We start from the raw sequence: 15,592 nt of genomic DNA, 5'->3' as shown, positions 1-15,592 counted from the left end.
ACAAAATTTTGTTTCATGTATCCAATGGGGCTGTAGATGGCTTTAAGACAAACGGGGCGATGTCAGTCTTGTTCTTGTGTTCCTTTGATTTTGTTGTAATGGGACCCTCTTGCTCTCAGCGAGGGGTCCTGCTTTCTGTTCCTTGCTGTTTGTATTTGTTCCCTTTTTGCCTTCTGTTACAAATCTTTCTTTTTTAATAAAGTTCATTCCCTTCCTGTGCACTATTCTGGTCTGTTTATTTTCTTTACTTTTTTTCACGTGGCGTTCAACGGAAAATCACTTACCTCATTCGTAGCTATACATGAATGTGTGCGTGTGCTTGCACGTGTGTGTGTGTGTGTGTGTGTGAGTGTGAGTGTGTGTGTTTGTGTGGATATTTATATGTGGTTTTTGTATGTTCCTCATGGAATTCATCCAAATATATGGAACATCTCTTGAACATTAAACATTATCATAGAAGTGCCATGCGGCATAGGCTGATCTTTGCTTTCTATGCTTAATGGATAATGTTAAATACCATCTACTCTATGTGGTGCTGTAACTGTGGTTTTCCTGTTTGATATAGAGCACAAAACGTTCCAATACCTCTGTATCATCAATGAGGAATCTGAGAAACACCCAGCTGTAAACCCTTCAGTTTACAGCATATGGGTTGTCATGGTTTGACAATCATCCTCCTAATCAGTTATGCGGGTTCTTCATTTAAGACACTGAACACATGACTTTTTTTTTTTTTACCATTTCAACATCTGAATAACTACAAGCACATAACAGGTTAAAGGGTGTAATACCGATGTAATACCCGCAGCTTGACTTGTATGCATTGTTTAGGGTATTTATTTCAGAGCTTGAACTAACTTTTAGATGTTGTTGTTTTAGAAAGTGAAGTATAATGCGTTTAGTTGGAGGTTCCAAGTGCTCACCAAGCTCAGTGGCCCCTGCGAGGTTGATTTATGGATGTGTACTGCTTCCAGCCCAAGACTTTCTCCGGTTTTACTTTCTCACTCAACCATCCCAGGTGCTTTTCGAGAACATTGCTAAATACAGATTTAGTGGTGGGATACAAGGAGACTACTCCGGCAGGCATTTAAATCCGCAGTTCTCTGGTCTCAAACACAGTGCCCCAGCCACTGGTCTGTTCTGCTCCAAACTTTTCCCACACTGGGTACTGTCTCAACTTTTCATGCGCAGGGATAAAGTTAACCCTTTAATGCAGGGCTTAAAGGGCTCAGAACACACTCCTTTGATGTGAACAGGGGCAGTCCAGTCAAGAGAAATTGGTTTAAGGAGGATATATATTACTAGCACTGATACTTTTTCACCAGGTTTTAAAATGCACGGCAAGGATTCCCAGACCTTAGTGGGTGGGGGTTGGGAAAACATGCTTTCTCTGTATTTGTTCATACCACAAAATATTTTTCTCTTTTGTGTTTCATTTATAATATCATAGTCACGCTATCCAATTTGCTAAAGCTTGAGGGTGCAACTAAAACAGCTAACTTAGTATTCTAGTAGTATTTGCAATGGTGGTGTTACACTTTCTCAATCAGAACTATAAGATTGCACAGGCTATTAAAAGCATTTACAGATAAATGGAAACTACACATAGAATTTCACCAGCTGGAGTATCCAACCTAGCCAATATTTGTGACAAATTATACCAAAGCTTTTGGTTGCATGATGGCTTGTGGCACTAGGTTTGTCTATTCATTTATTTTCTGTACATCTGTGATTATTTGTGTTTTATTTTATTTGTGATTTACTGTATTTCCCTCTGTTATCAGCATTAACCAGATCCAATATCCACTCCTTGAATGCTATTTAGATGACAAGAAGTGGCTACACTTGCCCATATAAACGTATGCTTGTGTTAAATAGTGCTCAAGTGTACACTTACAGTAGAAGCACATAAGTGTATGCCTGCGTGGGTGCACATGACTGAATGTTTAAATAATAGAATATCCAAGATATGAACGTATCAGGAGTAGACTCCTGTTCGAAAGCAATATGAAATACATCAATTTAAAGAATCCTTTGTCTGGAATAAAAAAAAAATAGTACTCTGGATCTGATGAGAATGCTCAGCCATTTTTGTTGATGTTAGCTTGAAGCTTGATGAACCTACCTGAATGCATTCCTGTCCTTATCAGAGTCCTATGAATATTGAATATTATATTCATGTTTCATTTTTCTCACCCTGCTTTATGTCAAACACTGTGATTTCCCCTCATTTTACACTTTATAACAAATTCATGCCCTCTTTCTGTCTCTGTGGTTTTATTTATTGTAAAGTGTGATTTGTTTATCTTTAATTATCAGCACCAGTGTCCAGTAGCAGTGTTCAAACTCTGTCATATTCCTTTCAGTTGAATCACCAGTCTGTACCTTTTACCGTTCAGCTTCTGTTGCATTTGTGAGCCTCTGTGCGGGAAATGATTACAAGAAACATTCCTGCACAAAATGTTTAGGTTTGTCATAGGTGTAAAATGCATTATTCAAAACCAAATTGTCTAAGTACAGTATTTGCCATTTTGTTTGCCAGATTTGTGTATATTTTAACACAAGCTTGATGAACAGCCCTAATTCCATCCTATATAATTAATGTAAACATTAAAGATAAAAGATTAGGAAGTACTTTAAATGAGGTGGTTATCCTGCTCAAATTAGACATTGCCTCGCATTTTGCTTTTTGCCATCCATCTTCGGCCTGGAGGCCTTGTGATTTTAAATGAGCTGTTACAAAGGCAGAAATAATAAAAGACCCCCTGTCCCACCCTCACCCCCTGGCCACCTGCACAAACCCTTCCCAGCTACCCACAGGACCAGTTATAAAAGCAAACAAGCAATCTTAAAGAGCATCCGACTGCACTAATAAGTGAGGAAACACCCTGCTCTCACAGTGCCGTGTGCAAGCCTTGGTGGGCTTTGTGTTTTATGTGCTCCCCCAAAACCTGGTTGAAATTATTTTAGCCTAAAAAGGTATAGCGTTGCTTTGTGTATATGTACAGGTATGTGTGTTTGTGTGTGAGCAAGTTTGTGCATTCCAGTGTGTGTGTGTGTGTGTGTGTGTGTGGCCAGGCTGACAGAAAACAATGTTTCCTGCCATTTGAGTTAATTGGTCTTTCACATGCTAACCAGGGCACAGAGCTTAAAGCACAAAAAGACGCCTCTGACCATTTCATTATCCTGCACAGTAGGTTCAGGGTACCATGGTTTCATTATCCTGCACAGTAGGTTCAGGGTACCATGGTTTGTGCATCATGTATAACGGTTATTGGAAACTGTGGTTGTGGTTATGGTTATGTTGATGATCCATGTTACTCAAATATTCATACTGCCTATTGTGTGCATACAACATTATCACTAAAAAATAGTTTTTAAAAGGACTGTGTCTGTGAGTGCTTGTGTGTGTGTGTGTGTGTGTGTGTGTGTGTGTGTGTGTGTGTTTGGGAGAGAGAGAGAGAGAGAGAGAGAGAGAGAGAGAGAGAGAGATGGATGGATGGATGTACAGCATGTGTTTATATTATGTGTTTGTTGTTATGCAGTTGAGTTTGATATTGTATTAAACTGACGAAAGTACAGTCTGACATTATATTTATGGCAGGGAAATCATTATCTGAGATTCAGTTATCTTGTACAAACATCTGGAACAATCACCTTTGAAAGTTCAGGTTTATTGTATATTGTGCCCATCTGTATTCCAATTGGTTCAGTATGTAAGGGCCCCTTAACCACCTTATTGGATAAGAATGTTCTAAATTACTTTAAACAGATGAGCAGTGTTAGTATAATTGTGGGTTAATTATAATTTCACAGTTCAAGGCTTCCAGCTTGTCATATTTATTTTTAATTGGCAAATTGGCACATAAAGCCTTATTTCTAATAAATAATTCAAATTAAGATTAGCCAATTACGCTCCCCTGGCCATGAAATAACATTAATGATAGTGAATCTAAATAAATATAATTTCTTCATCTTGTGATCAAGAATCATCCAAATCATAGTGACAGATTCTTGATGAGCCCCTGCAAATCATTCACAAAAGCATTAGGCCTTACCAGCGTATGGTTTCTATGGAGCATAATATAACATGTATGCATGTGATGAAAATAACACGCATACAACCTGAAAGTAATTTTGTTTGGCATTGGAAAAAATCCAGATACAATTATACAAAAAAAAATTATACAATTTCCTAAGCAATGAACAAAATAAAGCTTCCAAGTTTCATTTCAGTTTTTTCAGTAGTCCCTCTGAAATATGAAAATATGAAGATGTTTTCTATACCTTTGCTATTCTATGAGAATAAGAGTGCTGGATGGAGGTATGAATCAGGCTTTGGTGAATAATGAGCTGGGACTTGCCCTAATGAGGGCGACCGCATGCCTTCAGGAGCAGGAAGTGAGGCGGCTGCATTAGGAATGGTGCACTCTGGGTCAGGGACTGATTTGATGGCCTGGGGTTTGATTGCCATGGACTGTGGGGGTGGGGGCACCGTGGCACTGAGCTGCTCACTAAAATAAAGCTGTATTATACCTATAAAATAAATATGCTGCAGGATACTTCAAAATACATAATATAGGTATACACTAACATAAAATACATACATACATACAGTATATATTTCACAGATATACAGTATGATGTACACTTATATATGTGAAATTCCCTCTCCCCAAATCCCTACTGGATTCTAATTGTTATATAGTGCCTTTTGTTATCAATATACAGTTTAGTCAATTTAATCTTATATTGAAATTTTTTATTTTACTTTTCTAAATGAGATGAAAATGCTGCCATTTTGATTAGGACAGATTTGACAGATCTGCTGATGCAATAAGAAAATGTCACTTCTGAAGCATATGTCTGTGCCTGATTAAGGTAGCAAGCAAGCACAGTACTGATTAACATTGGGCCACTTGGACCATAAGAAGGTGTTACACTGCAATGTTCTTTCATGTTAGTTTTGTAGTAATATCACACTCAAATTTGGTAATATTGGTAGTATTATTTATATTCCAAAAAGACCATAATTTGAGTAACATTATAAAAGCAACCTTCTTTTGGCAGGCGTGGAATAATAAACATAATGATTCAAAAGTATCTTCTGCAATTGGTAAGCCGACTTTTAGTTTTTCCAAACGCTTCTCAAATACTATTCTAGACAGGAAAATACTGAGTATTAATTTTTTTAATAAAACCTTAGAATGATGGCATCCTATTCAGTGTGTCCGGCCAAGTGCAGCGGTGGAACTGGATCCAGGCTGAACCAGCACTGACTGCGGGTGGGAATCATCCTGATTGATGCATAATTGTCCGTAGCCTGGCCCACGAGTGGTTTAATTCAGCAGTGCTTCCTCACGTCACGGCAGACTGCAGTGTGCCTTCCCGTGTAAGACCGCTGGCACACCATGTTCAGTGCAGCCTGCCAAAATGGCTGGTTGACTCCAAGGTACCAAAAGAGATATCATTCCCTTTCTCATTTTAAATTATGAAAATGTTAACAGTTTGGAAATATACGTAGTCTCACCTCTTTTTAAACTGAGTTGTAACTGCATACCGCTGTATAAACAGTGCAAAAAGTAGTAAACATTGAGAAGTCTGAATAGCACAGCTTGATTTGGCATTTGATGAAGTTAGCTTCCAACAGTGAAAGTACAACTAAGTTCCAATAGGCAGACGCAAACCGTGCTGTCATTTGCTCAGTCTCATATGCTCTCCTGGACTGAGAGACCAGCCGTCCTGTGCCATAACGCTCAGCAGGTCAGGCACAGTACATCCACTTTGGGCTGGTACTGGATTAGGCAGGTTTTAGTACAGGGAACAGGCTGGTTTGCGCCACGACAGAGGCTTCATATCAGAGTAACTGGAGAGGCGAGCACAGCTTTTTTTCTTGTAGAGAAAGGCTTGATGACAGTTAATATGAATTGCAGGTCTAAACAAAGGCCAATATGCTACAACAGAGCAGCTGGATTTAACAAATGTTACTTTAGTGGATGTAATGGATTGTAGCACATTGTGTGACATGAAGGAATCTATCGCATTTTCAACGCAAGGGCAGTAAAGAGGGCGGAAAATACACCCCCTGTTTAAATGTTATTCAGACATGGTGAAACACGGAGGGTTGCATAGACTGAGGGGATCACAGTGCAGAGTTCATATATGGGTTCAGTAGTGACTGCCCTACAGACTGCACCACACATTTCACCCCTGCTGCTGCTCTTACTATTATCAAAACAATGTTTTCCCTTCTCATCCCTCTTCCATAAATTAAGAATGCTATTAATACATTGTCGTATAATACAGTATATACACTCAGTGAACACTTTATCACAGACGTATTTTTAAACTTATTGGTCATGTGCTCAGGGATGCTCACACAATTATGCACAAATATACTGTATACTGTAAGCACATGCACACACACACACACACACACACACATGTACACACACTGACAGACACACACACGCACGCACACACACACATGTACACACACAGGCACACACACATGCACACTTACACACACACTCACCCACACACACGCACACACACTCTGACACTCTGCACTGCACTGCATGTTTACTGCATTGATATGTGCTGGACTGTAACTCTGTGTTGCACCCAAGGGAGGGCCTTTCTAAAACGGTCTGTGTGGTGAAGTTCATTCTATCTCAACCTCTGTGATATTTTAAAGGCACTCTCGCAGCCTGTGCTTGTGTGGGTGAATTGAGTGTGGCAGTAAAATAATTGTGGGATATACGCTGTAGAGTTTGCCAGTTGCTGGCCACCAAGGAGGAAGAGTAATGTAACATGGTGTTTTTCTTTCCATGTGCTCTTACCGTGGTAAGATGCAGAAAAGTGTTTCTGAGACACGATGCCAGGCAAATACATGGCTTGAGTATTCTTGTATATGCATGGGTACATCTTGTTGTATGTACTGTACTTGCGTGTGTGTGTGTGTGAATGCTTATGTGTGGGTATACTGTATGTATGTGGGTGTGTGTGTGTGTATGTCTCTGTGTGCGTGCCTGTGTGAATGTTGCTATGCGTGTATAAAAAAAGGACCACCTCAGACTTGAAAACAGCGCGCTGGCAGGCTAATCACTTCAGCAGAGCCATTTATTTCTACGCCTCGCACTTCGCTCAGCTCTCCAGGGCTGGGCTTGGTGTTATTTTCACAGACTGTCAGGCCAAAGGCGCACAGTGCCAGCCCCTGGTTCCAAGTTGGCTGAAGGTAGACTGACCATAAAAACAAGTATTGCGTAGTGAAGGGGTTCTGGGCAATAACTCTGATGGAGAAAAGCTTTGCACGTCTCTGGGTGATGTCATCCTCTTACTGAGTCATTGTGAGACGCCTGGGTGATCCAAACACTACCTTCAGAACTTACATTTATTTCAGGGTGGTGAGCTATATGCGAATAACTTACATTTCATTTTATTCATACAGTATTATTCATTTGTATTACTCATACAGACCTGAATAAACATCTAACGGAATTATACAGTACATGATAATGATACTTTCAAATCAGTTCAAAACATAACTCATTTTACCTACTAAGTTTTAACTTATTAACTAATTCATTGATAAATAAAAACGAAATACACATGCCAACTATACCAAATTGGCAATGCATCGATACGTTTCATTCTGTATCTTACCTTACAAGGTTTCCACATCACACGGATGCCCCTTCCCAGGGTATTTGCCCTCTGCTTCCTAGCACATGAGAAGGAAGGAATTCTAGTAGCCCCCTCCTCAGCAGAGATGAAACAGGCAGGGCTGCTCTGATAAAGAGACTGTCGTTTATATACCTGTCAGTCTCGCTGACCGGTGTCATCCATATTGTTATCTGAGCCTGTCCAGGATTAATATTCCTTTTCAAGTTTAATGAGATAAGAGGCCTGTGGGAGGCGTGCCCTGGAGTGTTCAAAGGCCGCGGGGCCTCAGGAACAGCCTTATCTCGGCCTGCGATTGGCCTGGCTGATAGCTGATCCTACCAGACCAGGTCTGCTGCTCTCCAGGGGAGGGGGGACTTGAGCATCCTTACGTACCAAAGCTCGTGTTTGATTTCGGGGGCGAGACCCGCTTTCCTCCTGGCCTCTCGACACCGCTGCACTGCCATAAACCAAATCCAGTCCTCCCCGGCTAGTGGGACGGGACGTATTCACGAGAGCTGTTTGAACACGCCGCCTATGCCCCTCCACCTCCACCTGGGCCTGGCCGGGGCCCAGTGGCGTGGTGGCCGCGGCAGCCGCTCCCTGACTCTGCGTCATCAGGACCCAGTGAGCGGCTTCCCCGGGACTCCCAGGCCAGGACGCCTCATCCTCGTTAGTCTGACTAATTAATCCCAGGGCTGGAGCGGTGGAGCGTATATCAGACACGGGCCTGAACCGCTGGGCTCACGGGAGCGTTCTGCACTCCGGGCGAGCTGTGTGTCACCAGCGCACCAGTATTTCACTGAGAAACCTCTGAGGAGAACATCTGTTGGAGGGTTGTGAGGCACGTGGTGGTGTGACTGAACACAGCACCGCTCAAAGCAGTGGGAAATGAAGGGCTCCAATGACCATTAATGTCAATCAGGACAGGTTTTATACATCTGTGCCGATCTCAGATAACTCCATCGCTCAAAAGCACCAGCTAGGCTCAGTATCGCCGCTTGATATCAGCGTACGATCTTTCCCTGAGCACCATGACCTAAGCACATAAGTGATAGGGAAATGAGAAAGTAACATATTTACTGGGCTATCACCCTAAAAGCAGCATCATTCACTAAGATAATATTTTTGTTTTGTGTTGAAGGATTACTGCCTGGTCAAGATGCCCATGAACTGATTGTGGAATACACTCACAAAAAATATACCAGAAATACCACTATTATGAAAGATCCACTTGTTTAGCTAAGATTATATTATACTGAAATGTAAAGCTTACCCACCATAGCTTTCCAAAAAAAAAAGTTAAAGAATAGAAATGGATTAAAAGATGACCTAAAAGCAGGAAACATACCCACAAGACAAAATGTCTTCATAGAACCTGCACATTAAAGAATGGGAGATATTTCCTGTTTTAGCCTTCTAATGAAATGATGTCTCGGATTTACAAAAATAACAGAGGCAAAGATATAACTTTTTTTTCAACTTTCAAATAAATCTAATTATGCCATTTATCTATTTCAGTCAATCTTGTGTTTCCATAATAATGTTTACTTTTCCTGTAAAGAAAGGCCCACATCAAAAGAGATTTTGTGGAATGCTTAAGCTAAAAAGGTTATGCTTAACTCAATATCTAACACAAATAGCCCCAGGCTGGGTGTTTTTCTGTTTTTCCACATCGCAGTTATAAAAGTGGTGGCCGGTTCTCCAGGAGAAGTCAGGAGCACTTAGCTGATGGAGCCTGGCCGTAGTCGCGGCTCTTCACGTGGTTCTGAGAGCTCTGGGCTCTGGGCCTCTGTCCCAGCGCAGTCCCTTCCCTGCCCACTCCTGCAGCAAGCGGTTCATGTACTCTGCAGCGAGCGGTTCATGTTCTCTACAGCGAGCGGTTCATGTTCTCTGTGGTGAGCGGTTCATGTTCTCTGGAGTGAGCGGTTCATGTTCTCTGTGGTGAGCGGTTCATGTTCTCTGGAGTGAGCGGTTCATGTTCTCTACAGTGAGTGGTTCATGTTCTCTGTAGTGAGTGGTTCATGTTCTCTGGAGTGAGCGGTTCATGTTCTCTGTGGTGAGCGGTTCATGTTCTCTGCAGCGAGCGGTTCATGTTCTCTGTAGTGAGCGGTTCATGTTCTCTACAGCGAGCGGTTCATGTTCTCTGTAGTGAGCGGTTCATGTTCTCTGTAGCGAGCGGTTCATGTTCTCTGTAGTGAGCGGTTCATGTTCTCTGTAGCGAGCGGTTCATGTTCTCTGTAGTGAGCGGTTCATGTTCTCTGGAGTGAGCGATTCATGTTCTCTGTAGCGAGCGGTTCATGTTCTCTGTAGTGAGCGGTTCATGTTCTCTGTAGTGAGCGGTTCATGTTCTCTGTGGTGAGCGGTTCATGTTCTCTGTAGTGAGCGGTTCATGTTCTCGGTAGTGAGCGGTTCATGTTCTCTGTAGTGAGTGGTTCATGCTCTTTGTAGTGAGCGGTTCATGTTCTCTACAGCGAGCGGTTCATGTTCTCTGTAGTGAGCGGTTCATGTTCTCTGTAGTGAGCGGTTCATGTTCTCTGTAGTGAGCGGTTCATGTTCTCTGTAGTGAATGGTTCATGCTCTCTGTAGTGAATGGTTCATGCTCTTTGCAGCGAGCGGTTCACGTTCTGCTCTCCTCACGAGACTTCCGTCTCTTGACAGCTGTAAAGAATTAGAGCACGCGCTCTTGGCCTGTCCTCTGGCCACTCCACAGGCCAGCGGTCTGCTCAAAGGTCACCATGGTCACAAACTGCTGGGCCTTGGGACTTTGCTTCAGGGAATTTGCTGCATTTTTGGACAGAGGAGGTCAAATCCTGTTTCCTTTGGGCTTAAATTAAATATTGAAACATTGAAAGATGGTTTACAACAAAAAAGGCATAAGAATGGGTATAATTATTACCTTTTAAAAAAGAAATCTGTTTTAAAAAACATTGAAATTAAAGGTTTTGATTTTGGTCTTTTTTAGCCAGATCTTATGTAGTTTCATTCAGTTACATTTTATGTCGAGTATATAAATTATTTAAAGTCTTTGTTCACTGAAAATCACCTCACGGTTGCTCTGTTCACCTAATAACTGGGACAAACAATGTAGCTTGCTCTGATGTGATCTATGGAGAAAGTCCGTTGGCCTGAATATTCTGTCAGCTATGAGCCAAAACAAACCTTCCAATAGTTGTCAAACGGTACAGCTGATATTCCTCAGAGAAAGTTCTGGATGTGAGAGGTGGAGAAGGTGAGGAAGCTGACAAACAGCTGTAGCTTTGTTTATGAGCTAAACCAGGACTGGGGAAAATGACTGGAGAGGGTGCCTTAGTGATTGTCTGTGCAATTTTATGGAGTGAAATCCACACACATGACTCCATACACTTTAAAATCCCAGAGCATTGCAGAATCCATGAAACACATAGATACAGACACAGGCACGCTCTCTCTCCCTCAGTCTCTCTCTCTCTTTCTCTCTCTCTCTCACACACTCACACACACACACACACACAAACACAAGTATGCATTCCTACACACAAGTAAGTGCATACATGCATTCAAGCAAATGCAATCATTCACAGACATACACATGAATAGTATGCCTCCATAATGAGACAATTCATTGTGAATGTATTTTTCTGAAAACATTCACAGTATGAAACATTATGACTGTAGTCCATATATAATGAAAATTCAAATTCAAATTCCAAATTGGCTTTTAAATGCAATTTTTACAGACCAAATAATACACCAAACCATTTTGAGAGTGGCATCCTTGTAAGATGTTATTCTCGCGGTTGGAATGCATGGAATTTGCTGCTGCAGATCCTCCAGGATGACTGCAATGTTATAAGCACCATGTTTAGTTTAGCCAGAAACTCAATCTCAGTCGCAATCAGGATATTGATTCGCCTCTGTACTATAGCTAAAACTCAATTGCTGCTTTTTCAAAGAATTAGCTATTTTTATAATCTTCTCAGCAATCAGGGGACATGATGAATATTTAAGCATATCAGTTCCTTTTTGTAACGCTCTTTGATTACGTTTAAGAGAACTGCTGCAATTCTGTATGCAGTTTAGCGTCTGATTGAGGGCTGCATGGTCTGGTTTCAGGTTCTAAAAAGAGGGGCTTAGTTTTGGTTATTCTTTAGATTTCAATGACAGCACAACGCTGGAGATAATTTTACTTAATTCAGACAATATTTGGTTAATCATGAAAGAAAGCTTTTGATGTTGATAATAAGCTAATATGGCCAATTGTTTTATTGACGTGAATAAGAACATTTTTGGGGGGGATATGCCAAAAGTAAGCCCAATTCGGTTATTACAGAACAGGGTGTCTGAAACTCTAGATCTCACTTCCTTCAGGTGTCATCTTTGTATTCATTTCAATTTTTCAAATCTATAAAAATGTACACTTCACATAAACTATTATTGAGCTTACAAGACAATAATTCCAAATAGGATGTCAAAAAATGATTTATTCATCCATACCCATTCTTCATCTATATTTACATGAATAAAATTAATTAATAAAATAAACAATATTCATATATATTTGAAGTGTGTGAAAAGAGGGAGAAACAAAGAGAAAGACAAAGAGACAAAGAGATCTAGTGACACTATAACTAGGTAAGATAAACTGGTTAATTAAGTCTGGAGTATTTAACAGAAACGTGATCCCAGTGGAAGACCCATGGAATCCAGCTGCAAAGGAGCCAGCGGAAAAAATCTATCATGATGAAGACAGCTTTTATTCCTGGCCCCGGCAAGAAAGGGACTCGCAAGACTCGCAGCCCCTATGCTACCTGATCCAGATTTTTGTCCAAAGTAAATACAATGCCAGAAACATCTGGATGAGATCCATTTGATCATTTATAGGGAGACCTGCCTAGCTGGCTTTAGGAAACCATACAGGAATACTGAGGTGGAAGTGTTGAAATGTGTGTGTGTGTGTGTGTGTGTGGAGGTGGAGAAGAATAGTGATATTTTTTTGGTATTTGTATGAAAATATAAATACTGAGCTTCGCAGTGTTTGAGCCTTTTCACACACTCTGTTTGAATACTGGTCTATTGTTGTCTGATGTGTCATTGGTTGCAATAGAGATGTGGGAAATTCACACCTGGCTTCTCTGGGGAAATGGCCCTGCCTCATTTCCATATGGACTACAGTACAGTTCCCCAAATGTAAGCACAGCACTTAGAATCCTATCATTCCTTCAATAATGTTGTTGGAAAGTAGGACTGCCAAAACTGGTAAAACTGAGGAATTACTGCTCCAGTTCTGATTAATTTATATTTCATAAATTAAACATTCCGAATATTTTAGACAAATATTCTCCCCCGTGATCACATGTAAATTAATAAATAAAGTCATTTCCTTTTTTTTTTTTAATGGTGCCGGAATCACCCTGATTAATATCATTTTTTTTAACAGGCAAGGTCAATGTGAGGATTTTTAAAGAAAATGTTTCTTTCTTCAGCAGCCCACCCCACTGATCTACCCAAAACATTTTAACATTAATTCCATGTGGCAAAAAGCACCGTTTTAAATGCAGTATTTTTGAAAAGAAAGTTGATGATCCTTCACTTGATGATACCTGCTTTTCTGGCTTTTCTTGCAGTCACACAAAATATATTTGTTTGTCTTCAAAAGCGGGATGTGTAAACAGAACCATGTTGAGCCTGGCCACCTATAGTACAAGCACCATTTATGAATGTGCTGTCTGTCTTGTGTGCTAGAGGTGACAGGCTAGTTAATGTCACAGTGAGTAGCAGTGGGAGCACATCTGCTGAAGAGATCAACAGGCCTGACTGAACTTCTTCCTCTGACTATTTACCGTGCTACTGAGCATACCAAACCCTAATTAGCTGACATTTGTTGCCTTGAGTCCACCTCTTCTCATATTTTCCCTCCTGTTGTTTTTACTCTCCCCTCCCCCCTGACCTCACCCCCCTCCCTACGTCTCTAATGACACAACCTCCAGGACCCAGGGCACATCCAGCAGCTCCGCTGGTACCAGGCCCAGCTGGTGACTGTGATGGCCGCCCGAGCTGACACCAAACCTGGGCCGTCTGCGCTGGACTCGCCCCCGCGGCCACCACAGGCCTTACTCAGCCAGGCCGGCACGCCTGCCCACTCCACCGGTGAGCGTCCGCGCGCGGGAAACGGCTGTGTCCGAGCGGGGATCATCTGATTTAAATGTACAGGATGCCGCAGATTGCAGCATGTTGGCGTTAACATGGCTTTTATTTATGTATAAGTGTAGCTGGCACTGCCACCCCGCACACCCTGGTGGTAAGCCTCCCTGAATAATCGCACATTATGTGGAGGGGCTAGCGCTGGTGTCTCGGGAACAGGTGCCTCCCCCTCCCCTCCCTCGCTCCTCTGGCCTGAGGACGGTCTCAGGGCAGCCTTCGCGTCCCACGCGTTGAGCTACACACATTCTTCACATTCATGCTGCTTCCATTTCCCTAAAAAAAGCATTAGAGTGCACATATTGTACTGCTGACTTTGAATGTAGGCTTTTTTCAAATGTGGCAGCGTTACACAATTTCTGTCGATTTATGTCATGAGGCGATGAAAAACAGGCAAGCTGATAAAATGAAAACAGAAACTACATATTACTGCTAGGAACACAATGCAATACACAATTGTGAGTGGAGGTTTGCTGAAATATAAAATGTATGAAAGTGTGAAAGCATAAACCCGAAGCTTTTTTGAAATCTTTTTTGACAATAGAGCTGGAATATTCATATGGATAGTGTTTTGTACAGTAGTTCTAAGATGTTTCATCTGCGAAAATACAGCTATATTTTGATTGATACTATTTATGAGGAGAATTTTGTAAAGATTGATTCCCGATCCTATAAAAGTGTCATTGGGTGGTGCCTTCATCCCTGCAGGCCTGGTGTATGATGTGGGAATGCTGAAGCACCAGTGTGTCTGTGATAACTACGCTAACCACCTGGAGCATGCAGGTCGTGTCCAGAGTGTCTGGGCCCGCCTGCAGGACAGCGGCCTGGTGGACTGCTGTGAGGTATGGAGCCTGTATGCAGATTTATGTGTGGGTGTATCATCCATGACTCATTTGGCCAGAAGACAGTGGCCCGGATTCAGTATTACCACAATGCGGCCTCTCTCTAACTTTCAGTAATGAGAATTTAAGAGACTTTCCCTCTTGTACGTTGCTGTACTTAAAGGAGCACTGTCACGGTTTTTTGACTGGAGTTTATTTAGATTAAATGCTTGAATTATGTGTGTAGGCATTCTTAAAATCACCGTCAGTGTAGCCGTTTCCTAGATATAGGGCAAAACTTATCAAAACCAACACGTCCGTTTCGCTTGAATCTCAAGCCTTATTACCCATAAGGTAACGGCCGCTCAAACTGGTTTATGGGCTGCCACCCATCCAGGCGATCAGATGGCACTACGAAAATACCGTAACATTAGCATACAGATATAAGGGAACTTACCTTGGCAAGCCTGAGCGATATATGGACAACTCTGACTTCGCCGAGTTACGGCACGGCTCCACTGCAGCAATCAACGTCAGCAATCGCCGTGAGCCATCATCAATAAATCTGACAGCCTACTGTTGTGTTTTGCTAGCTCACTTTACATTGAATGTCGACAGCTACGATGCTCATTAGATTAAGCAACAATGCTCTGGTTCAGTTGTAACCAGCTAATTTAGCTAAGTAGCTAGCTCCAATCTCACATAAGTCTTTTGAGAGACTGGGGCTAGCTCGCTAAATTACAGACTGATGACAATAGCCACCCACTTTATAATGTGTATGGACTTAAATAAGAAGAAACAAACAGAACAATTACATTTCTCATTAAATTAAATTCACTATGTGGGAATGAACCTAACCGAACGATTCTTTAACTTTGAATTTGACGTTACGTTCCGTGATATTTGTATGCTGCTCGTACAGAAAATGA

At 41.6% G+C, this 15,592-nt stretch overlaps 1 protein-coding gene across 1 annotated transcript in view; it reads left to right on the top strand.

Annotated features, from left to right (window-relative positions):
* LOC133130155 (histone deacetylase 9-like) overlaps positions 1-15,592 on the top strand; it is a 111,898-nt gene that overhangs the window by 58,881 nt on the left and 37,425 nt on the right. Inside the window, 3 exon segments of the mRNA XM_061244510.1 lie at positions 8,029-8,334; positions 13,632-13,791; positions 14,551-14,684. Coding sequence (XP_061100494.1) covers positions 8,029-8,334; positions 13,632-13,791; positions 14,551-14,684 — 600 coding nt within the window.

Source organism: Conger conger, chromosome 1, assembly GCF_963514075.1.
Source record: "Conger conger chromosome 1, fConCon1.1, whole genome shotgun sequence".
Taxonomy (NCBI): domain Eukaryota; kingdom Metazoa; phylum Chordata; class Actinopteri; order Anguilliformes; family Congridae; genus Conger; species Conger conger.
This window is presented reverse-complemented; position numbering and strand designations above follow the sequence as displayed.